We start from the raw sequence: 27,059 nt of genomic DNA on the forward strand, positions 1-27,059 counted from the left end.
ATGCCAAACAATTTTGTCCTCTGAACAACATATTGTGTGACTTCACAACCACCCCTGTTTCGCAAGTGGCCCATTCTGTACCATTACCACTTGACTGATCATACTCACCATCGCTTGCTGTGAGCGATGTCTCCTCTACACTGTGCAAATCAATTTTCAACCCAGTGCTGACTAGCCCCGCACGCAGATGCACAATCTGCCTGCACTATCAACTGCACCAAATATGGAAATGACACATTTGCTTATGTTACCATTGCCAGTACTTCCATAGCAACTGGCACAACAACCTACAGAGGTCACCTCCAACTGATTTAGATTTCATCCCAAGCTACTGCCATTTCATTCTGGTCAGCCCCCTGTATGGTTCTCACTGCTCATGATGTCACCAGTGATGCAACAGAATTTGTCACTCTTCTCAGCCACTTGGGTGAACATGCAGATGTGATAAGTAACATCATCCTTGTACCACCGGCAGATAACAAATGTTCTACAGCTAACGCAGCACATTTGCAACACCTCACCAGGACTCTGAAGAGAACAGTCGCAACAAGTAATTTACAATGAACAGTTAACAAAGAGAACCCCATCACAACTACTGTGTCAACTAACAATCTTAATCGACTTTCAATTGATGCCCGACCATACACTGTGGACATTGTGGATAGCTAATCTGCCATCTCAAATACAGCCTGCCATGATCACTAATGCATGGGAGCCACTAGACTATAGAATTAAATTAGCAAATAAAATTCTTGTCATTAATCAGCACCAGCTATGTGATAACAATACCACTGTGTACAGACAGCAACACCAGGCTTAGTGTAGACTGCTCTCAGTGGCAGCTGAAGCAGCCCGACCGCACCTGACCACTACTCAGGCAACTGTGTTAACAAAAGAAACTACTGGTACTTGAGATCCCCAGTCCACCACCCTAAGCCTCGGCTGGTATCATACACAGTTCAGTGACACTGCATGCAAATTCACCATGGACAGCAATACTATTTGGTTGATTATGGCTCCGACATGGCTGTGGCACCTCCAATCTCGACCGTCACAGCCTAAGAGAAAAGAGCCACACAGCTCTGAGCAGTGAACAATTCAGCAATCACCATCTATGGCCCCGAACCTCACCCATTAGACCTGGGACTCGGATGACAGTAACTTGGAATTTTTGAATCACAGATGTTGGTGAACCAGTATCGGTGTCAAATTGTCTCCACAATTCCCAGCTCTTACTGGATATGTTCAATGGCACACTGATTCAACACAACAGTGGTCATTCAGTCACCAGTGGCATCAGCTATGGGCTCCCAGAAACACAACACATCTCTCAACTGACAAGCAACAGTGCAACCTGATGGATGATGATCTTCACCATCATCTACTCGGCTGCATCAACACACTGATAAAAGCTCAACATAACCAGTTTCTTTGCTTAAGAACCCACCTGGAGTCTCTATGCCTCTGTCAAGAGAATGAAATAATAAGATGGGAAATACAAAAAATGCATGAAGAGCTCACCACGCCATGACGACATGTACAAAACCTCTGACTGACATCCAGTCGAGGACAACCTTCCCATGCAAGTGAAATACATTTTCGACATGACTAAAACAGTAAGTGTGGCCACCTACACAGCTTTCACATACCAACAGCGTTAGTAACTTTGAGTCTTGCTCAAGTGCTTCCCACTCTTAATCCGCACTCCCAGCCATCCATGGACTCTTCACAAGTGTTATTCATCCAGTGGGCCATCACACCATCACAGACAGAATGATACACAGGTCCCCACCACACCTGGTCCCTCGTCCCCTCCACAGTCCAACATAGACCACACCGGCTCCCACTAGACAAACATCACATGGCCAAGGTGGCAGTAATTGAACTTTTAAAAGCAGGGGCACTCATTAAACTAGCACCAAAGAACAAAGAAGGAAGGTGCCTTGTGTTTATGTGGCGCCTACAGAACTCTTAATGCACTTTCCATAATTGACAGCTATGCAATACCAAACATAGAGGACTTTACTCAATACCTTGGGGGTGCTTCTGTCTTCAGCATCCTGGATTGCAAACAAGCTTATCACCAAATACTGATGAATGCAGAATATTTTTAAAAGACAGCAACAGTTAATCACTTTTGGCCTGTTTGAGTACCTTTTTATGCCATGTGCCTCAAGAAAAGGAGCCCAAACATGGCAACAGTTTTTGGACAGGTCCTACTTAAGATTCTCTTCTGCTATGCTTATCTTGACAAGATTTCACATTTTTTCTCAGGAGGATAACACATGAGATTCCAAGCCAAGACAAGTTTTCAATGTACTTACTGCAAATGGCATCATTATTAATGACAAGAAAGGCCAACTTGGCAACTTGAGGTTATCTTTCTCAGTCATGTTGCCAATGCTGCACTCATCTGCCCTACAGATAATGAATGGAACTTGTCCACCAATTACCACCTCCACAAGACTACTAGGAATTACACTGATTTCTGGGGATGATCAATTTCTACTAGTGCCACCTTCCACATGAAGTCGCCATTCAGGCTCCAATATAAGAAGCCCTAAAAGGAAAAAACACTAACAGTAAACTGAAGCTGAATCGGACCAAATTCAAAGACTGTCTCACCCAGGCAACAACCCTGGCCCACCATCATGCACAGTTAACAGTTACAAAGCATGTGAGCAGTTTTGTGACTGGCATGGTTCTCCAACAATAAGTAGTAGGCTTACAACAACCATTCAGATTTTTTCATGAAAACTGACTCTTTGCCAAAGCAAATGGTTGACTTATGACTTTGAACTCCTCATGGTCTATGAGGCAATTAGTCAGTTCAAGGAAGACATGGAAGGCAAACCACTTGTCATCTATATAGATCACTGGCCACTAGCAGACAAATCTGTAACTCATCAAAAGACTTGTGCCCCAGACACTTCCACCACTTGGATTATGTCACACAATTCACAACTGACATATGCCACCTGAAGGGCAGAAGCAACATCATCATCGATTATCTTTCACAGGTCAATGCCATCTCTGCACAGATTGATTACAATGCATTTGCAGAATCACAACAGAGGTATAAACACCTCCTTACCTTCTCAGTGACATGACTGCGAATCTAAAGACTGAAAAATTTTGTATGGCTGATCATCAAGAAAGGTTGCAAGGAGTGGACACCCAAATGCATACCATGCTGGAAGAGCAAAGTGAGACACCACACACAACCATCACTCTGACAGTGATGCATGCACTTTAATTTGGTGAGGTTATCAATACATAATCTCCATCACTGACCACATAATGCCACACCTCTATGAGACATGTCAGTATAATCAACAGCTAGTGACTTCAACAACACCCTGATGCATGTACCTAGTGTCCATAACCACTGATCAAGACCAACAACTTGAATCCACACTGTTCAGTGAACAATGTAACCTCTGTGGCACCCACTATTATTGAACTACCACTGCATCCATAAAGCAATGACTTTATACAACTATGCCATCACATATTGAAAGCTGCTCTTACATGCCATGGTATACACTAGACACAAGCTGTAGAATGGGTGCTGTTAGGCATACACACTGCCTGCAAGAAGGAACACTGTGCCTCCCACACAGAAGTCCTGTATGGTGAAACACTTGCCCTTCCTTCTGACTTTGTGCTTCTGGTGCCACAGATAAAAACCAACAAACTCCCTGCCCATGTTACCAGGGTAAAAGAACATATTGCACTTCTTAAAATACTGCCTCCACTACCTCACAGCACTCTTAAACTTTACATTCATAAGGCACCTGTAGACTACATCTATGTCATGTTCCATGATGTTACAATTTGGCCTTCCTTGTGGCCTCCTTATATAGGTCCAAGGTTCTAAAACATGGTACACATACATTCAACATATTCTTGAACCAAAGACACAGCACAGTATATGTAAACCATGTGAAATCTGTGTGGACACTCCAGGACAATCTGTCCACCAATGACATGTCAACTTCCGCCAAACACCACGATGGTACAACTGAGCGCAATGTGGCAACTCAAGGTACAGCTCGACACTAAAGACCTCTGACACTAAAGACTTGAGTATCAAACTGATTGACAACTTCCTGGTTGTTGAGGTTCAGCATTCTGAACGTGACACTGAAAATGGTTTCATCAGCCGCCACTTCATGCCTTCTTACAAACTGCTCAATGACGTCAACATAGTAGCCTGCACATTGCATCTATCTTCCGATGTTTTTCTCACCAACATCGTTCCTAGAACACCATACCCTTCTACCGGCACAACAAAGTAACATGAAGACTATCTACCATGAGCCAACCTCAACCCAATGCCCCCGCCAACCAATATCTCACAACAATCTCATTATGGTCACACTTGTTGCCCTCCCGCATACCTGTAAGATTACTATCTTAATGCTGTGCAACAAGAGACATGCCACTTTTCCCCCAGCATGCACCACATTGTGTAACCCCACTGACAATCGATCTTGCTTCACAACAAATGATCTTCCAAGCTTTCATGTAGAACAGATGTGCTTTCCTCGTTGTATAGCATTTGCGGAAAATAGAGAATATCTTCGTACTGTATCATGTTGTACATATTCCACATGATATCTACACTGTATGGATCTACACACATACCAATGTCAAGCAATGAATATAACATCATATGAAGTTTCAGTTTTACATTTACACACATATTTCAATAAAATTTACAGTCTGACAATATTCACTTCAATAACATAACTAATTTCAGAATCAATTTCAAAGACTGTAATGTAAAGCAGTTTTATATTAACATCTTACTGGGAAGGGCAACCACAATACTTTCATACAGCTATGCAGCTTTTGGAAACACCTTATCATTCTTGACTTTTTAATTGTTATAATTTTTATGATAATTTGAATAATTATTGAGTGTTGAGTGTTGTTATTGTTATTTACAAATTCTTATACTACTTTGTGCACAGACAAGTATGGTCTGTGTATAAAACTGGAAGAAGGAGCAACTGGAGGCAGAATGAAACTAATGAGCACTTTGACTGCAGAGTAGTTGTTAGTATGCAGCTTGGTTGAGACAGTGACTAAAGTAACTCATTTTGCTGGAAAGCTGCAGTATTCAAAATAAAATCAAGAAACTCATACTGGCAACAAATGCATAACTGTATTAAGTCAAATATAGATGGGTGAAAGCTTCAAATGAATCTTGCCATAAATAAAGTTGAAGAAAATGTCTGTTGCTGTTTATCTTCAAATAATTTAATCTACAGCTATGAATACCAAGACTGATGTATGAAAGAAAGAAATTCTGAAAATAAACCGAATTCAGGTTGTGCTGACTGGAAATTTTACCCTGTGAATGTTCTTATATCAAAATCATTAGCTCCTACCAGTAACAACAAAATATTGTATGAAATGAAACACATGTGGAATTTACAAATGTTTCTAGTAGAAAATGCAGGAACATTTTAGTTAAAATTTACTTTCATTAAAATCACTTCTTCAGACATGAAAACAAACTGAAATGTTGTACTGCCATACTCACGGGAACACTCAGGTCGGACAGCGCTTACGTCTGCTGGCCATGCGCACACCATGTTTACGGGGTGGAACCATGTTCCTGGGCCACAGTCCCTTTCCAGTAGCTCCCACTGACCAGCAGCATTTCTCTGGCATTGTAAATACTTAGAGCAGTCACTCGGATGACTAAGAAGTGGCCTTTCCACACCACAGAAATCTTCAACTGTTGGAAAATAACAACAAAATCATAACCCCTATTTACTGCACTCTTCACTCTTTTACCAAAATATGGTGATAAACACATAGAGGACTGTTTCAGGATAATTGTCTGAAGTTAATTTACTTACATACTAACTTATAAATTTGAGATAAACTTTTAATTTGATCAGTGTCTAATTTTGTTTTGTTTTGTTTGGAACATCATTTAAGTTAACACACACACACACACACACACACACACACACACACACACACACTCTCTCTCTCTCTGCCTGAAGATCTGAACAGGGTGGCAGAAGTGAAGAAACATGACATCAGAGGGCGTCAGCTTTTAAAGACTACACCTGTGTACCACGTCAACAACAGCTATCAATGTCAGGCCATGTTTTCATGTAACAAAAGACTTTGCTCAACATCTGATTAAATGGTGGTAGTTGAATAATTAGTAAAAAAGGGGTCTATTTTGAAGACAGATGCTAATTTTCCATTTTTTTCAGCTGCTTATAATTATCTACGGCTACTTCATCTTTATGCAACTATACTTGACGAATGTTATGCATGCATACCACTACTCAAGATACTGAACATCAAGGGATTTCCCATCAGCAGAATCAAAAGGAGTATGATTAGTTTCAGCTAAATGTGAGGCAAAACAAGCTAAAAGGAAGGAAGGGGTCTAATGTCCCATCAACATCAAGGTCATTAGAGACAGAGCAAAAGCTCTGACTGGTTCAAGGATCGAGAAAGAAGTCAGATGTGCTCTTGTGAAGGAACAATCCTGGAACTTGCTTGTAGGAATTTAGGGTAATGACAGAAAACCTCAATCTGGATGGCCAGATGTGCATTTAAACTGCCATTCTCCCGAATATGAGTCCAGTGTGTTAATCACTGCATCACCTTGTTTGGTAGCATCAAGAGAGGCACAGCAGATTTAACAGCAACCATTAATGCAGAAGCTACCTCAAAAAAGCTCTTAATCAGCTTTTCACACAATATAATGTCAACACGTAGATAAATTTTGTGGCAAAATGCAAAGGAAAAAAGAAAGATTAGGTATGATGCCTTGTTCATGATGAGGTCATTAAAGACAGAGCATGAGCTCTTATTGAAAAAGGATTGATAAGGAGTTTGGCTGTGAGCTTTTCAAAAGAATCACACCAGCTTTTGCCCTGAGAGATTTTTTGGAACCATTAAATACCTGTACCTGAATGGATGCATGGGAATTTTACCATAATTCCCTCAAATGTTAGTCCAGCATTTTACCATTGTATAATATCATTTGGCTGCAAAAGAGAGACTGAACTCTAAACCAATCTGACAATACTAAGCACATATGTGTTACAAAACTGTAAAGTGACAATGTTTATGTTGAATGTGGTTTGCAATTTTACAAGAGAACCAATCATTATCCTACAAATTCTTAAGAAGGGAAGCCCTCAGTCTAGACAATGTGTGTTTATGGGTGTTATATTTCTAGGTAGATGCACAGGCTCCTATGTCTTAGCATACAAAACTGGGTGCATATATACAGAGAAGATATACCCGAAGCATATGTAGATTTTAATGCCAGTGCAAAGCATTAATGACCGATCGTGTAGAATTCCTCCTGAGTAATATAAAGGTATTGAGTGCATGAGATGCTGAGCCTGATCTCCTGACTCTTTGATGGCTTGTTGTTAATGACCGAAATCTTTGCACATTTAGAGGATCCTCATAAGCAGGATAGAATAACAACAATACGAAAAGGGTAGATTGCTACTCACCACATAGAGGAGATGATGAGATGCAGACAAGCACTATGAAAAAGATTGCCATTAGACAAAGTTCTGCTTCCAAAATAGGAAATACACACACAGTCATGCAAGCACAACTCACACACACTTGGCCACTGTCTCCAGACACTGGGGCCTGGTCGCAGTCAGGTCCCAGTCCCCAGAGACAGTGGGGTGTGTATGTGTGTGAGTGTGTGTGTGTGTGTGTGTGTGTGTGTGTGTGTGTGTGTGTGTGTGTATGAGAGAGAGAGAGAGAGAGAGAGAGAGAGAGAGAGAGAGAGAGAGAGAGAGAGTTGTGCTTGTGTGAATGTGTGCATGTTTTCTATTTTGGAAGAAGGACTTTGTCTGAATGCTTAATATTTTAGCAGTTATATTCACTGGGCCTGTCTGCGAATCAATGCCTCCTCTATGTGGTTTGTAAGAAAATTGGTATTATTTTCCTATGGAACTCATACAATTCATCATTAACAGCACATTGCACAATTATTACTTCATGTTGTTTCTAGGAAGATGTTTACATATTTTGTTTATGTTATGTTATGTGTAACACTTTTGGTAAGCTTCACTACAACAGACAGGCAAGTTAATTATTTTTGTGATGTTTCCTAAGTTTTTAGAAAGCAGTGTACAGAAATTATGAAGCATTGTTGCACAGTACACTCATTAACAGATTCTTTAGCTTTTCAACAACAAATCTGTTTAATGATACAGGAGCACAACAGTGCTGCAGCACAGCCACAAGCATACAGGTGTGTTACTAAGATTAACGATAAATTCTGTCTGTAACTTACAGCGACATTCAGGACGAACAGTGGCAACTTGATCTGGTGAGGTGCATTGATGCTGGACTGGGTGGAACCACAAACCATCTTCACATTGCATCTCAACAATTCGGCGACCAGTTTCTGGTAGTTGTTCACACTTAAGATATGTATCACATCGGGCTGCAGTTGGAGCAAGAGGCTGATCCAAGCTGCAGAGTGTGGTTTCTAAAAACAAAGTGATTTTCATATAAGAATAATATATCATGCAGGACATATCACTGTAATAACTTATTCTCCATATTCAGGCTGTTAGAAGTTCATTTACAGTTGATGGAGAAGCAAGCATAAACTTACTTGCCACACACAAAAATCTTCAATCAGGTTTGAATTCCTTGTTGCAGCACATAAATGGGAGGAAGAAGGAATATTAAGGCATAACACTGTGCTAGCAACATTGTTATTAGAGACGGAGCACAAACTCAGCTAGGGCACAGATGAGATAGAAATGGTATTAGGAACCATCCTTGTATTTACCGTAACCAATTTAGAGATACTGTAGAAAACTTAAATTTGGATGCCTGGTAGGGGGTTTAAGCATGTTTCTCCCTAATGTGAGTAAGCACCTTACTACAGCACCACTTTGCTCTGTGGGAAAGCAGACAGAAATTATTTCATCAAACATCAAAAATTTAAACTAAATTTGTATTCAAATACTGTTATGAAGGTCTCAGATAAGTTTTCACTGAAGGATACTGCTCAGCTCTGTAAGAAAAAAAGGAAAATAAGAGACAGATAGATGTTACCTGACATTGCTTTGCCCTAAGCAGCACGGTGCATATGCACAATTCCTAGGATGTTTGGACAAAAAAATGATGTATCTGTAGATGCTCATTTAAAAGAGAAGAAAAAAAAGAGCATATAAAATCGTTTCTATAAAAACAACTAACTTTTCATTTAAAACAATAAGTGAAATAATAGTGCTGGGGAAACGTCATGGTTTTGGTAAAGGTAGATCTATATGGGTTACATACATATTCACAAGCCACAAATTATTGCAAGGAGGAAGGAAGTTCAATCATGAAACTTTCCTCACCTCTAAAGTACTCACTGTCACATTCAGTATAGGTAATAGTGAAAATTGTATGGTGTGGTTACCTGTCTTATGTCATATACTTAATTTTGTCTATGGAGCAATATAATTTTAATTGTCTTCCTGAACCTCATGGCAGTAATTTCTATATTTTTGATGACAGGTAGGGACAAAGGTACATTGAGCAATTTTTGATGACAGGTGGGGACAAAGGTACATTAAGCAATCACCCTTCAGACTTTCCAAAATGTTTTGTGTTCCTTTACAGGTTTCTGATGTTTTCACAGAAATTTTCAATTGCTGTACCTCTATAAAATCAGTTCATAATGCTGTCTAACAGTACTTTATTGTAGCTGCTTCATCCATTCCATTGATATCACCACAAAAATAAACAGAGAGCAGCTGGTGATAAATCATTTATCTTGTACATTTCCATTTCCCTCTTCTTCTGTCTTCTGTCCATTGCACTATGGCCTAATGCCACCTTCTTTAAAGAGTTTTATTCCTTGAAATTTACCAGGTTAGATGGTTGTGGGTTTACATCCCTCAGTTGCAAGTAATGAAGTTACACTACTTTAGGTTAGTTTTGACACTGTGTTTGAACCACTTTTTATGGCCTCCAACATGACAATTATCCTTCATTGGTTCTCAGCAGTATGCATTGCCTAGGACATGATTAGACAAATAGACCACAGCTGATTTTGAGCTTACATAGCCTTTATATTTGTTTATTTATTTATTTACATTTGCTCTGTATGCAGCCATCACAATTATGGCTTTTGCAGACATCAGAAATAATAGTATGAAAATAACAACACTTATAAAAGACATTATATACTGAAACTGTTGCATATTATATCTACTTCATACATATATTGCATTACAGCTGTTATGCTACTGGTTCATATTACAATCAGTGACTTAAAATTCACTGAATGAATATAAAAAAATTTCTATCAGAAAAGATTTTAATTTTGTGTTAAAGTCAGGTCCTGTTTTCTGGAAATAGTGGAATTTTGCCTTGGTATTGTGGTCATGTACATCACTACACTTATCAACTTCCATTGGTTGATTCATAAAAAATGTAACAAATTTAAATATGTAGAGAGAATATACTGTTAGGTATCTGTGCTGCACAAACACTTCCAGCATGGATCTCTATAGGCTATTCCATGAGTAAATCTTATCGGTCTTTCCTGTAACAGCAGTATTCCTTTTAAGTGAATGTCAGCTGTGCAGCCCTATAAGAAATGGCTAAATTGTTCCATAATGTACTATTTTCAGGGTTTAGTTAGGAAATATCTTTATGAGCTGGATAAGGAGATATAAGGCACAACTGACTTTTCCACATAAAAAATTATTGTTGTTTGACTTTTCCATATACAAAATTATTGTTGTTTGTCCACCACAAAGTTTCATCAACATACATCCCCAGAAATTCACAGCTCCCAGTTTCTGATGCTGACCTGTGGTGAGAACTGCCCATTTTAAATGCCAGTGATTGAGATTTTGTGACATACACATTGAATTCTTGATCACTGAAGTATTTCATTACTTCTGTTGCACCAGTAGTAGCATAAGATTGTAGTTCCTTACATTCTCTACCACAGAAAAAGACTGAGGTGTCATCTGCATAGCTTATTATATGGAACTCAATGGTTTGTTCAGTATCATTAATATATATATAAGAAAGAGAAAGGGACCAAATTGAGCCCCTCAGTACACTCTGTATTAATGTTTCAATAATGGATTGAAAGTTTATAATTTTATTATCTAGTATGTATATCAGTTTAATGCATTGTTTATAATTCAATAGATATGTGGCTAGAAGATTCACAGATAGGCCCCTGAAGTGACATAACTTCAGTTTTTTTAGAAGAAACCTATGGTTTACTATGTTTTAAGCTTTTGTCAGGTCTAAACATATACCGCCAGTCTGCATCCTTTGCTCCATCAGATAGAAAACTTAATGGAAGAGTTGTGTAACTGCTGTGGTCGTGCTTAGCTCTTTTTTGAAGCCACGCTGAGAATCTACAAGAAATTTGTGTTTTGTGAAAAAGGCACTTAGCTGTGACAGGATATTTGCAAATATATACATTGGTTTCACAACACTCATTTTTAGAACATGACTTCTCTACTGGTGCAGTTAATCAGGTAGGTAAGAGGTTTCTATATTCTTTTTATGCACACCTTAGTAACTGCACTGGATATGCCATACTATCCAGATGAATTTTTTTTCTTTAGGTGAGTATTGCTTTGTATACTTCCTGCTCATTCACCTCTGTAAATTCAACCCTGGTACACTGACTGAGTTGACCTGTGCAACTATAACATGAATTGGTAATTATTAAAAATATTGCATATAGTATTCATATTTTTCAAAATGTTACATCATGTCTTACACTGAATGGTTCTGTGCTCGTCTTCTTGAGACCTTTACTTATTAGCTAACTCCCAAGATGTCTTAAATTATTTTGTTGGACTGTTCTACTGCTTTGCTGTTAATCTGCTTCCTTAGGTTAGCAATTTCAGATTTCAGAGTTTTCTTTGCCGGATGGTATTTTTCCTTAAAAATCTGCTGAGTTGAAATCATGTATATTCCACCTGAGCTTAGTCAGATTTGGTGGGAGTTACAGTCCAAGATTACTTCCATTTTGGCAACATTAAATATTTTTTGGATTTCTCTGACTGGGTAGAAATAATGGCTCAACACTTTTGAGTAGAGCACATACCATTTGTCGTCAGACCCTTTTACCTGGTACTCAGATTCCCATTTCTCATTGACTAGTTTGCATTTAAGTGTGTTAATGTGCGATTTATTCAGAGTTAATTCCTGAGGGACTTTTGGTACAACTGAATTTATGTACTGTATCACCTGATCAAAGTGGCCAGAATAATTAAAATCCAACTACTGTAATTTACATTGTCTATAACATTTTTGTTGATTACAGCATAATCATATCTAGTGGAGCATGTGTCCATTACTCTTGTGTCAGAGATGACTACATCTATCCATTTCATACTATTGTCATTATTCCATCCTGAATTTTCCATTGTTTGAATTTGTATTTACGTTAAAGTCACCAATATATTAAGGTCATTAGGACATGTCTCAACAACTATGCTACTAAGTCTATTAACAAACAATATTAAATCAGCATTTGGTGGGCGATATACCCCAATCACTTTATGCTTCACTGACTTAAAGTCGTTACTGTGAAAAATAACAACTTTCATTTTGACTGATCCTTCTTCAGTGTGGTGTTCAAAAAAAGAATTTTTTTAACTGCTATATCCTTAATAACATTAACTGCCACAATATCACCTATATGGCATTCCCTACAATAGGTATTTGCTAGTAAGTAACCTTCTAACCTATAATCTATTATTTTGCCAGATTTTACTTCATGTTCCATTATTACTAATATATGTGGTGAGAGTTCCTCTACAAATATTTGCAATATGCGTAGTTTGTTTGTGAAATATTGAATATTTACACGCATCAACTTTAAAGGTGTTATACCTTCTTGAATAATTACCACCCTGTATGAATTACATTTATTCCAGTTAAATTTCTTACAATAATTTACGGCAATACTGGGTTTTTAGAGCTGTCATTTTTTATTTCACAGCCCAGCTTTTCTTCAAGTGAAGGGGCTCAGGCACATTTGAACTACATCTCTGAAAACTAGTCTGATGGTCATTTACCGAAAAAAAAGAGAGGTTTTGGAGTGTATTCCAGAAAAATTGGTCCCTCCTTCATACTATCTTTGTCACACAGTTCACTTATACAGGAAACTAGCTTGGACTTTCCCTTTCTGCTTATTTGTAATCAATGTTTCTCATGGTTCATTTTATTAGGTCTAGCAAATAGACACTGTCAAATTTATCATGCAGACTGTTAGATCAGAGATGTAGTACTAAATTTCTTTATTTAAACATGGCCACTGAGGCAAATCATGTCACACTGGCACATCTGTGATGACATCATTCATGTGAAATAGTTTTGGCAATAAGTTTAGACTACATTACAGGACTGTCTAGCTTTTGTTTCTATATATCAGTACTATACTACTCCTTTATTCCACATTGCTAATGTCTGTATGTTTGTCCTGGAAAGTAATTGTTGTGGTGTTTATGAAGCCTCTGTGATAGAATTTTTGGTCCTAGTAGTAAATGAAGCTCTTCCTTTATAGTGGCTGGGTGACTGTATAAACTTCTTACCCTGCGTATAGTAATTCCTAAAAATTCTCTTTCCAGAAACTGCTAACAGAGTAGTTGTATCTAAGAACCTGATTCTTACCTTTACAAGGAGTAGATTAGATTAGATTAGGTTGGGGAATTACCCACTTACTACATCCAAATATTCAATATTCGTCTAACGAGTAGAAGGAGTTGCCATTAAGAAATTCTTTTAATTTCCTTTTAAATTCTATATGGCTATCTGTCAGACTTTTGATGCTATTAGGTAAGTAACCAAAGGCTTTTGTGGCAGCATAATTTACCCCCTTCTTAGCCAAAGTTAGATTTAACCTTGAGTCGTGAAGATCATCCTTTCTTCTAGTGTTGTAGCCATGTACACTGGTATTACTTTTGAATTCGTTCGGATTGTTAATAACAAATTTCATAAGTGAATATATATATTGTGAGGCTACAGTGAAGATTTCTAGCTCTTTAAATAAGTGTCTGCAGGATGATCTTGGATGAGCTCCAGCAATTATTCTGACTACGCTTTTGTGCAATGAACACTCTTTTAGTCAATGATGAGTTACCCTAGAATATGATGCCATACGAAAGCAAAGAATGAAAATAGGCATGGTAAGCTAATTTACTCAGATGTATATCACCAAAATTTGCAATGACCCTAATAGCATAAGTAGCTGAACTCAAACGTTTCAGCAGATCCTCAGTGTGTTTTTTCCAGTTCAACCCCTCATCAATGCATACACCTAGAAATTTTGAATATTCTACCTTAGCTACTGGTTTCTGATCGAAGTCTATATTTATTAATGGGGTCATTCCATTTACTGTGTGGAACTGTAAATACCGTGTTTTGTCAAAGTTTAATGAGAGCCCATTTGCAGAGAACCACTTAACAATTTTCTGAAAAACATCGTTTACAATTTCACCAGTTAATTCTTGACTGTCGGGTGTGATAGCTATACTTGTATCATCCGCAAAAAGTACCAGCTTTGCATCTTCATGAATATAGAATGGCAAAGCATTAATATATATTAAGAACAGCAGAGGATGCAAGACCGAACCTTGCGGCACCACATTCTTGATTGTTCCTCAGTTTGAGAAATCACCAGTTTTTTGCATATTATGTGAACTGTTTATTTCAACTTTCTGCACTCTTCCCATTAGGTATGATTTAAGCCATTTGAGCACTGTCCCTTTCATACCACAGTACTTGAGCTTATCTAGAAGTATTCCATGTTTTACACAGTCAAAAGCCTATGATAGATCACAAAAAATCCCAACGGGTGACTTCCAGTTAACCAGTTGGTGTTCTATACAGTCATTGCTGCCTTAAAGAAAGATTCTGAATCATTAGTTACTATAAAGAGCTGCATTTTCCTGAATTTGAGAGTAAGTGGTTTCTTTCACACGTCTGACATCTCTGTTTTGAATGCCTGGAAGGCTTTTTGCGTTCTTCAGTGACCTTCCATGCCTTTCCCAAACAGTAAAAACTTTCTTCTTCCTACTAAAAGGATCTGAACACCTCTATCATTTTGTCAAACCAGTCTTGTTGTAGCTTTTACTTTCACCCAACTGCTCATTTGAATATGAAAGCAACTGGAAATCCAGATTTCTAATAGAGTTCCTGAGAGTTCAGAGGGCATTCATGCAAAATACAAGAGATATATCCCTTCATGAATTTACCAATTTCTCATTATTCTCAATCAGATACTCAAAGGCAATAGAACTCCAAAACTCAAAGCAGACTAGAAAAATTCCATATCAATTATATACAAAAGTAAGTGAATAAAATATCTCTTAATTTACCTGAAGGTGTGAGTACACACAACTACTCTCTATATGGATAATGATCTGAGAAGTTGATAAGACACACAAATATGAGATTGGAAACTGTAGCTCAAAAACCACGAGTTGCAATGTTCAAATTCTTCTCCATGTGATGTTCAACAGCTCAACACAGTCCTTTTATTTACTTGTACCACTGTATTCCACACCAGATTTTTCACTATGCCTTTAAGCTTTACAATTATTTATGTAAAATCAACAACAATGAATTTCCAAAATAGCACCTCCACAAAACTACAAGCTAAACCTAAATGGCTAAGACAATGGTACTGTCTCATCATATCTTCTGCAATTCAAAATGTTGGGCTACCAACCATTTAGCATCACAACTACACTCTCAGCCAAAGATTTACAAACCGATTTAGCTAACACATCCAACAGATTCCTCTTGAAACAGTACAGTTGAAAGCACTGAGCAGTGGATGGTCACACGGTAGTTCAGTTTACAATCTTGCATTCTTCCTTAGAGTGCGCAGACAGCAGTTTCACTGTCCAGGTGCTTTATTTTTAGGCATTTGAGTTATTCCTCACAATTCATGCAGTTGAACCAATGTTCGTGAGCAATGTGCCAAAAAATGTTTGACTGTCACCATTCATTCATAGCTGTCACTCAAGCTTAACTGGAACTTGTAGAGGACAAATGGTGCTCGTGAGTTTTTAACTTAGGAAACCTGGATTTGCCAAACTGTACCCCATCTATCTAAAAAAAAAATCCCACCAATTGGGAGTGGGGGGGGGGGGGGGGGGGGCAGGGAGGGACATGGTATTTTAAACATCATGCATACAGGAGTAAAATATGGGTATTAAAAGGGAGAGATGTAGCCCAGATAAAAAGCAACAGCGGAAATCAGGATCCTATGTGCAGTAATAAGGTACTTTCAAGAAATGTCTGTAGAAATGATGTCACCAGGAAATAATCAGGTATATTATTTAATAACATAAAAAATTAATGGTTACCAAAACAAATTAATGAACTATATAACAAGAAAGGAGGAAAATTGTATGTCAAAATAATTGTGTATTTTACACTGTCAAGGAGACTGGGGGTGTAGCGCAATAGAAAATGAGACACTCAGTCCAGAGCTGTCCAGAGGGCCTAGTACAAATCCTGCCCCCAGTCCCACCTCCCCACCATCATCTCTCACACTCCTATGATCAATGATCAAGTGAGACTGAGGATTCTGGTATTCTACAATAATGGCCTGAAAATGGGGCAAGTTTCACAAACTACAAGTAATGTTATTACTGTAAAACAGTACTTACCCCCACAGCTGCAATACAGTCTTATCTCATAATCCCTACAACCATCTTTGCAGACTAGGCCTTCTTCCAAGTTACATTTCACTTTCTCTCCAGTATCACTGTGGTCAAGTTCACTGCCCACTGCACGACATTCAATTTCAGTCACATTAGTTCTGCTGCAGATACCTTTCTGGCCATATACATTATCCTGGAAAAATTGGAAAATTAGCACAATATTAGCCAAAGTATGGGACACATACATGGAGTGTTCAAAAGAAAAGGTAAAGAACAACACTGTGGTTATAACTAAAGTCTTTATTCAAAAGTGATCATCAGGGACCTGAACATAACTATCCCACTGTTTCATAAGCTGAAGGATTCCCTGTTCCCAGAATTACTATGGCTGTGACAGGAGCCAGTCCTCCACTGCAATCTTCAGTCTGACATCCAAGTTGTAGCACTTCTTCCTTTTGAGATGTTATTTTAGCAGACCAAACATAAGGAAATTGCTAGGCAACATGTCCAAACTGTAGGGCAGATGCTCAAGCAGCTCCCACTCAAGCTTGGCAGTTATACTTCTGTGTGACCTGGAAGATGGGTGGACATGTGTTATCACAGAGCAGAATCACTCCCTCCGTGAGCAGACCCGGCCATTTGTTCCTGATGGATTTGTGTAGGCTACATAATGTCTTACAGGACACATCACTCTTAGTGGGTTTTGTGTACTTGAGGAATTCTACTACTATCAGACCTTGAATGTTGAAAGAGACAGTAAGCATCACCTTGACTGCTGAGGGCACAGATTTGAATTTTTTAGGTGAAGGTAACAAAACATGTCTCCATTGTCTAGATGCCTCACTACGTTATCTCGAAGCTGCATTTGTATATCTCAACCAGTCTGGTTGTTATCCTACGTTTTCGTAGGAACACTCCTTATAATTAATGATAAAGAAGACTTTTATTTTACGTATGTTATTTGCAGTAAATTACTGTGGAATTATGATTATTGCAGATATGAACACACAATAATTTAAGTACATATAGTTGATTTTTTAACTATGAACACACAATTATTTAAGTACATATAGTTGATTTTTTTAACTATCACTTCTGACTGAAATAACTATCTATTTAATTTAATTAGTTGTATCAAAATGACTGGAAAGGATTTAACTGACCAAGGCAAACAGTTCTAACTACACTCTCTCTTCTAAGATAAATTACATCTTTTTCAGTACAATATACTTTAAATACAGCATACGATTTTAAAGCAGATACAGAAATAATACACTCACAGAGATGGTGTCAGGGATAGGCTCTTTATCATATGACTTGTCATCTGAAGGTGTAAAAGAGTTCAACCAGCTGCTCCAACCTGACTTGCATTCTGGAGCAGGTGCAGTTTTTGGCAGCCCAGTGGTTGGTGCAATGGTTGAGAAGGTTTGGTGTATTGGCTGCTCAGTGGTGGAACATGGCTCCCCTATGCACTTCTTCTGGTGGTGTGAACAGAAGCTGCAAAAAACAAGAGTTAGTCCAGATCATGAGTAAAATTCCGTGCTCTAAACCAGCATAATATTTATTTTTCATTTTCTCAGAACTCAACTTTTTCTTTCTTTGTGGGAAATTACCCATCCCATTGTTTCATTTTATAAGGGTGCACTGAAAAGTAATGCCTTCGACTTTAGTAATTAAAACTTCTGGGCTAAGAGGCCGTGGTCCAATAGTAGAGGGAGAAGTATTTCTACCATTGGACCAAGGCCTCTTAGCCCGGAAGTTTTAATTACTGAAGACGCCGGCCGTGAAAGCCTACACGCTATGATTGCCTTCGACTTTGTTATGTGAAATGCTTAAAGCTTTTTAAATAAAACAAATACTAACATTCTACATCTTTATTCTTCATGTCTGAATATTTGCAGGCCTCTGCCACTAGAAGAGCTCCAAATCATAGTATGTAACATGGTTGTATGTAACATAACTATGTTGGTGTATTAAAAACTATGTGTTGTAATCAAGTTTCAAACTTGAAGAGCTCATTCAAAAATGATGTGCCCACTCCTTCAGCATGACAATGCTAGACCACACACAGGTGCTGGAACATCTGCAACAATCCAACACCTTGGGTTCACAGTGATCATCCTCCATACAGTCATGACTTGGTCCCATTTGATTTTTAACTGTTTCTGAAACTTAAATAACACCTTCAAGGACTTCACTTTGACAGCAATGAGGCAGCGCAACCAGAGGGGAGGTTGTGGCTCCATCAACAAAGTAAAACATTCTACAGTCATGTTATCAACAAACTGGTCTCTAGTTCGGGGAAACGTGGTTGTTAGCAGGGTGATTATGTTGAGAGATAAATATGTAGACATGAAGGATAGATATCTACAATGTTAATAACATTTCTTTTAGTTAAAAAGCTTTACAAGTTTTCACATAAAAAAACTGTAGTCATTACTTTTCAACCGTGCCCTTGTATCTTTTAAGTCTTCTGTACTTTCCCCATGTCTTCCTTGACTTCCATAAAATATCTAATGTGGCTCTTACTGTTCCATAATATCTCTATTATTATCCTAATGATACAGTTTTCTAGTGTCATGGTTAGCCCTTCTTCCTGATCACGCTCATTACTGGTAACATTTTCATGTAGACTGTTTCAATAGAATCTAGTCTAAACTGTAAGTTTTCCAGGTAATTTTTATTTTGCATGTTTTGACCATTCTTCTTTTTATTAGAGTATTCTTTCTATTTCTGCTGTGTTACTTGTTTTGAAAGTGGTTTCCCTTGGACATATTAATTTGCATTGTGTGACAATTTTGTAGTGTTTTAGTTCTGTGGCTACTAAGAGGACTTTTATAATGTACATAATTTTGGTGATAAATTGTGCTTTCATCAGTTCATTTATTCAAAAGCATAATATTTTAGAAAAGCACAAAGTTAAGCATATAAACAAGTAGTAATAAACCAAAATATAACCAACAAAAGATTAGTTTTAATATGAAGCTGCCTCTGTATGTATACAATTACCTGCTCTGCGTCCAAAATTAATGAAAAGCGATATTTGCACTCTGTGTATGCTTAATATTGTTGCAAAAACTATTACAGAAGGAAGCCAACCAGTTCAAAGCACAACAGTAATTTAAGCGTCTTGAAAGCCGAATATCCAGGAAAAGTACCAACAACCCCTGTTTTATCTCTTAGGAAGACATTTTTTCAAGCTCAAACAATCTACAGGTTGAAAACAAGACCCGTAAAAGCTTTCCACATTGTGCAATCATGTGTCATGCAAATGGAAAGAAAATACATCCAAAGATCCAGTATTACTGGTTTGGTTGCAACAAGCCCCTCTATGAGTCCAGACTTGAAAAGCTATTTTTAGCTAAAAGACAAGTACAGTGCTCATTGTACAGATGCGTAACAAGTAGAAATGTATTGTGAAAAGCGGTCAGTGTTTACAGACGCAGCGAAGTGATTCCTTTGAAAATTATGAAAATACCATTGTAATCGAGGAAATAGTAAGCTACCATTAGTAGATAAACAACAGCTATTTAATGCACCTGTGGAGACAGGAGCTTTCTTGGAAGTTGACTTGTTTCTTTCTAATTTGCCACATGAAGTTTATCTGGCATAAACATGAATAGCATCCAGCAGTACAGTGATACATAATTGTTAACCCTTAGCTCTTCATGTCATCTTTTTGTCACACACTGTCCCAGATGCAGTCTGAGGGACCACTATATTTAAATGGCCAAAAAATTGAATTCAGAAATTTCAGTGTAACAGTTCAGATTTTACATAAAAGATTACACACATAACACACAAAAAATATATTCCAATAAATTTTAAAGTTCATTTTTATGAAGAAAAAACACATTTAAACAGAAAACTGTACAACATGAACATAATATTACATGATAATGTTAATACTGTGCAAATCAAATACCCTGCACTCCAAATTTTACTTTTTGCTATATTTTTATTGGTTATTATGCATGTAATAATAAAAACATAACAAAATCCCATAAAATATTCAAAAAATGAAAATTACTCTAATACTTTTTAGGTGTTTACTTTCCTTCTCAGAGGTTTTCTTTGCACTTGCTGGAAATTTTTGTACAGATTTCAAGTCAGATTGGCTTCTTGCAACAATGGCACAATAAGACATCTTTTTCTTCTTTTTTGGGTCACAGGTGGAGCATGTTTTGCATTTTTCCAAATGTTGTGCAATGACTTGTACTCTCAGTTCCACTACACCCAAAAAGTGTGGTGAAGGATGCATGAAGTTGAAGGGTATGTGATACTTGTTGTCTCACTTTTTATCTGTGGTGTCACCAATGAGATTCTTCAACAATTAATGTGGTTCACCTGAGTATTGTCTTCGTAGGAATTGTGAAGGACAAACGATCCACCCCACTGATGTCTGACTTGCAGAAAAATAATACCACTGGACATTTCTGGAAGAGGCTTTGACAACCAATGATATTTATTTCAACCTAATGTATTTTTAGCAGAACCTTTAGCTAAAAATTCAGTATCAACACTTCTGACTTCATCACTTTGATTACTTGTTTCATTCTTGGATTTCACAGTTGGTAAAATGAATTCTGTCTTCACTTTCACACTGTTCCTGTTGAATTTTGTTGTCACTATCTGATCCAACATTGTTTCTTAAACTGTCCTCAAACCATTTTAAAACAGTATCCTCAAAGACAGGGTCTGTAGCATGAACAACAGTTCATGTAGACCTGGCTTCTGAAACCATAATGAAAGTCACACGTGCAGTCTCAGAGACTGCTGGCATGAAAGAAGCAGTAAAGGTCCACATCATATTCAAGCAGGTACTAACAAAGGAAAGGCAGCTTCAGGAAAGAAAACTACACAATGCACAATGCTGTAATCTTTTACCCCCCTGCTATGCATTACCAACCAAATAACAATAAACACTAGCAGTCTGTGAGACCACAGTTCGGACATTAAGGGTTAATATGGTAAACAGATTAAGTTCCTATAATATAATTCCTGATGGAAACTATGGAACACAATGAATGAATGATAGTCCATGAGTCGGTTTTAAACACACAGCTATTTTTATATTCCCATTAGACAGTAACATGGAAGAGGTCACAGCTATTGTCAAACTGCCGAGGCCATCTTCTATCCATAAGTGCACCCATTGAGCAAACTTTCTGGAATGGTTGCGTGACTGAAGGGGCTGCAGCCTACAGCCAGTGCTTGGCTTACATGGATGCTACTGTTATCTTCTCACTGTCCCCTGTATTTCAGATCACTGCTACAGAATTGCTTCTAACTGGTTTGCTCTATGGCTGTATATTTGTCAAGCTGGTATTGGAATTGTTGTTACACACTGGTCTTGCTTGGAACGTTACTGCATCAGATTGCTCTTGAACCTCTGCTGACCTTACTGCTCTAAACATATCACTGTAAGAGTCTGTATCTGCTCATCTGGAGCTTCTAATGTATAGCTTTAAAAAAATTTTAAAAAAATGAGCAGCCAGTCATACAGATAGTGTCATCAGCTATATTAAAACTAATATTTTGTCAATGAATGTGATACTTAATTAAGTTTTTCTGTCAGTCAACTGTACGAAAATGTATGCCTCAGTTAACTCAGGTTAACCTTTTGCATAATTTTCAGCAGATGATTACATTGAGTTCTGTGACAAAAAATGCTACACATTGTTGCACTTGTTTCTCAGCTAGCTACATGAAACAAAAGTAAAGGATATGGACACTTAGGACATAAATGGATTAATGGTACACTGCCCTCCCACATATTAGGGATAGGCGTTGATGAGATATTTAATACTAATCTTTTTCCCTAACCATAGACATTGTGGTGCTGCTGCTGCTTCTGATTTCATCAGCTTTGCTATGTCCCTTAGTATCCCAGACGAACGTAACATGAAGTAGTTTTCTGTCTGTTGGCAGATTCCGAATAACTGAAACATTTAAGACATGTGCCAACTTCTCCATATAGCTCCTTTTTCTGTAAAACATGATAATTTCTTTTTATCAGCATAATTAAGGAAGCAATAGTAGAATAGGTGCCAATAAAACATGCTGCTCTCAATATAGCTCTGCAGCCCACTTTGGAGGAAGCCAGGCTTGATCAGTGTTAGATTGCACCTCATACAGCATTGACAGACAGTGCGCCCAAGCAACAGGACATGCTGGATTGTTTACGACTGATTGCTTCTGAAATTTACAGAATTGCTGCCACTAAAGTTTGTACACAAATGAATTGGACTGAAATGGCAGAAGATTGGCAAAAATATTCTTCTTGAAATATTGGGAAAATGGTTTTTATCAATATGAATTGAAACATAAGGAGATTTTTTTGTATATCATTACTCATTAGTTGCAGAACGTGCATAGATGATAGGCATACTCTTTAGTTTCTCTTGCTAATGTAGTATATTGTAAACGAAGGCTATAGGCAATAAATTTAAGACATCTAGTGCAGTAATATACTCCTACCCCAAACATCCTACAGCACAAACCTCAATATTTTGAGGTGAATCCCTTCACATCTATTCTAATGATCATTATGCCAAATCAGATTCAATTAAGAAGTACATATAGTTATACTTGCTACCAGTACTTGATCTGTGATGGTACACACCAGTACATTGTCCCAGTATGAGAAAAACTCAGAGCTGCAGATTTTGAGATGTGGTATGATAGAATTTTTGCTGTGGTTGAAGCAATGGAAAACAGGTGTTGTGTTCACACTTTTAAAAAGCTCAAAAAAGCTTTAAAATAGTGTTTTAAGAAGTCCAAATTTCAAAAACACTTCCTGGAAGGTTACAGTAGCAGAACCTCTCTTTTTCACAAATCAAGCACTGCTTGTCATACCCTGTACATGTTAAGGGTGGGCTTGACATTCAGCATGCTGCACTGTAATGTGCCCATTCAAATAAAATAACACCACAATGTATCAACAATTATAAGCAGAATGTGTGCTTACCATCGATGACAGGCATCTTCTTCCATCAAATCACCCTCATAGTAGGTAGCCTGTGCTGTCTGAAGACAGACTGGAGGCTTGCATTTGTTAACAGTAACGCACTCTAAGGCTGTAATGTTTGAGTATACTTCATTATCTGGACATTTCTTGGCTTCACAACCTGGATGAACACATTGAGAGGATATTAAAATAAACTTTTAGTAAAATAAAGATAAACAGATATCCTGTTTATCAGTCAGCAGCAAATACTGAAAGGATACAGCTATCAGAAACTCATTTTTGGAGCTAATTATTTAATCTATCTAAAGACAGGAAAAGGTGAAATAAGTGAGATTTTGCAAAGGATCAAATGCTAATTCTCCTAGGATGAAGGAAGGGAAAGCAGAATGCAATGGGATGGGAACTATAAATAAGGTACAACAGCTCAGTAAAGTATGTTTAATGAATTTACTAAATTCCGAGAAATTAACTGAATACATCTACCTTGTTTAACATACTTTCTGTTCTTTACAGCAACAAGTTGATAAAACTGAAAAATGAATTTCTGAGCATAAGATATGTACCCATACCAAAAATGCACTAAAAGTGTGTGTCTTTTAATTATTAACATGTGGCTAGTAGTGTAAAAATATTTTAGAATCTCATCAAGATAGCCAGAATGAAAGCCTTAATATTCTTTAGACACACAAGACAGTTAATACAGATAAAGTGATTCACACAGATGACAAATAGAAGATAAGATAATATGAAAGCTTGTAGCTGAAGAACAATGTAACTATAACATGCTGAATAATATGAAACAAAAAAATAAAAAATAAACACAATATCATAAGAATGTGTGCTTTTCTCATGGTGGGTTGATAGACAACTCACTGTCTTCCTGTAGTTTCTTGAGTCTCTGCGACTTTCAGAGAACACACTCAAAGCTTGAAATTCAGTATTGTATATCATAAAATTCTCTCTACTGCATACTAGCCACTTTGGATCAATAAAACAGTTAATACTCTTGCATGAGTTACTTATTCACAATTGTAATTAATAAAAAAGTAGGCAGGAGGTTAATTGTATAAAAATGTCAATTCATTTGTCAAAACTATAAAAACATGAGACAGATGGTCCATCATTACTTAAACTCATGAAACAAAATTCTTCATACACCAATAAACACACCCTAAAAAGAGCAAGATATAATCTTAGCTTTCAGACCTTCCTTCCTCAGGGAGGAAAGAAGGGTAGGTTGGAGATGGTTATAAAAGGAATGTAGCAACATCAAACATGAATATATTAAACTAAAATAAAGAATATTTCATCAACAATATACATACATGAGACAATGGGCAACACATTACAGATGTATCTCTCACACTAACTGAAGTAATGTTTTATTTTGAGAGAAAAAAATTGAGCTTTTCTATTTTTCATATAGTGACTATGTCAGATATTGAAAGGTGCTGACTTATATTTCATCTATAGAACAAATCAGGCCTGTATGTCACTAAAAAAATATACACCTTAATAATTTTTAGAAAGTATTTCAGCAAACTTTGATCTCAGTCTGCACATTTGCTACTCACCTTCAACACAATGATCCTTACTGCACATTCTTGTAATTGTCTCATATTTGAGAATGTTGTCACATGTCTTCTTGGGGCAGGTAGTTACACAAGGTCTGTATTCAGAACAGCGTTCATCACACTGCAAGGCTGTAAAGTTATCTGCCGTTATACAAACTGTCTACAATTTTAAGATTAAACAAATAAAAAGGTGAGAGATAGTAAATAGATACAACATATGAAATGTTGCACCATTCATTATGTTATCTTCATACAAACTGAATTTCTGTAGTAACTGAATTGATCATGTTGTTAACTGACCATAAAAAGCTTAGTAGAATATGATAAGCCTTTATTTGTTTATTTATTTGTCCATGAGACCTTCTTGGTACATAGAATATATATAAGATGTTGGACATCATTTAACACAATACTGGTTCCATCATTAATCGCTTATGGTTATACTATTTATTATTGGTACATTACTTGTATTTGTTCAGTCGTTACAATTTTACTATGATTTCAGTGGATAAGAATGGTACATTATTATTCATAATGGCATATTATTATTTATAAAAATACTCTTTCAGACTGTAGAAGTAATGATCAATTAGATATGCCTTCACTGCAACTTTGAACCTCGCTTTGTTGTTTATTGATTTATGTTACTTAGTAGTTTCCTGAATATCTTTTTTCCAAGATGCAGAACTCCATTTTGGCAGAGCTTAGTTTTTGTGTGGTGCATATGGAGATCCATATTTTGGCTTGTTATGAGTGTGTACATCTTCATTTTTGAGGAGAGTGCGGGAATTTCAGTTGCTTACTGCCATATGAATGCTATGGTTTCATATACATGAAGCATGGAAGTGGGAGGATTTGCAGTTTTCTGAAGAGTGGCTCACAAGATTTTCTGTGTTTGGCACCTTCTATGATTCTTATGACTCTTCTTTGAATTCTAAATAGCTCAATAGCGATTAGAGAAGCTCCCCAGAAAATGACTCCATACTTCAGGATTGATTGGACATTGCATAGTACACATTTTTTAGGCAGCCTTTGTTACAGCAGCTTTCAAGGATACTCATCACACAGTAGGATGTGTTCAATTTGTTGCTGAGACTGTCAATATGAGTTTCCCTGAGTAACTTTGTCAGGTCAACTCCATTTACAGCTTTGTTTGAAAACTGGATGTTTATAGTTTGCGGGACCTTTTCCTTGACATTACCGAAGTTTATTGCTACAAGTTTACCTTCATTAATGATTAATTTAGTGTATGTGAACCATTCTGCTATGCTGACCATTGTCTTTCTTATGTTTAACTGTAGTAGGTTTTCTGATTTTGCAGTAATGAGAAAGCTTGTGTTGTCAGCAAACTGGTAAGCTACACTACATTTGCTGGACCCAGTACTGGTCCTTGGGGAACGCCGTATTTCATGTCTTGGTAATCTGAGTAATGGTTTCTGATTTTCTTGCAGTCAACTTGTTTTATTTCCACTGTTTGTCTCCATCTGAAAAGGTATGACCTGATCCAGTCATTAGGTATGGCTCTGGTGTCTAGTTGATGTAATTTCTGTAGGAGTGCTTCATGATCTATAATATCAAATGCTTTTGACAAGTCAAGGCATACATCAGTGATCTATTTGCCACCCTCCACTTTCTGGTAAATTTCACTTAGGAATTCATAAATAGCACTGTTGGTTGAGCGGTTCTTCCTAAACCTGTGTTGTGCTGTGGATAGGATTTGATATTTTCCCATAAAGGCTGTAAGTCTTTTGTGGAAGACCTTCTCTACAATTTTTGAGAATCCAGACAATAGGGCAATTTCCCTGCAATTGCCAACTTCTTCTGTGTTTCCTTTTT

The 27,059-nt window shown here is 37.3% G+C and overlaps 1 protein-coding gene across 1 annotated transcript in view; it reads right to left on the reverse strand.

The window, feature by feature from the left end:
* Positions 1–27,059, reverse strand: part of LOC126473497 (hemocytin) — a 568,134-nt gene that overhangs the window by 284,214 nt on the left and 256,861 nt on the right. The window contains exons 30-35 of the mRNA XM_050100583.1: positions 25,224–25,352; positions 23,650–23,809; positions 17,960–18,176; positions 16,686–16,872; positions 8,312–8,509; positions 5,555–5,752 (exon numbers count right to left, since the gene is read on the reverse strand). Coding sequence (XP_049956540.1) covers positions 5,555–5,752; positions 8,312–8,509; positions 16,686–16,872; positions 17,960–18,176; positions 23,650–23,809; positions 25,224–25,352 — 1,089 coding nt within the window. The remainder of the gene's footprint in view (positions 1–5,554; positions 5,753–8,311; positions 8,510–16,685; positions 16,873–17,959; positions 18,177–23,649; positions 23,810–25,223; positions 25,353–27,059) is intronic.

The sequence above is a fragment of the Schistocerca serialis genome, chromosome 4 (genome assembly GCF_023864345.2).
Source record: "Schistocerca serialis cubense isolate TAMUIC-IGC-003099 chromosome 4, iqSchSeri2.2, whole genome shotgun sequence".
In the NCBI taxonomy this organism is placed as follows: domain Eukaryota; kingdom Metazoa; phylum Arthropoda; class Insecta; order Orthoptera; family Acrididae; genus Schistocerca; species Schistocerca serialis.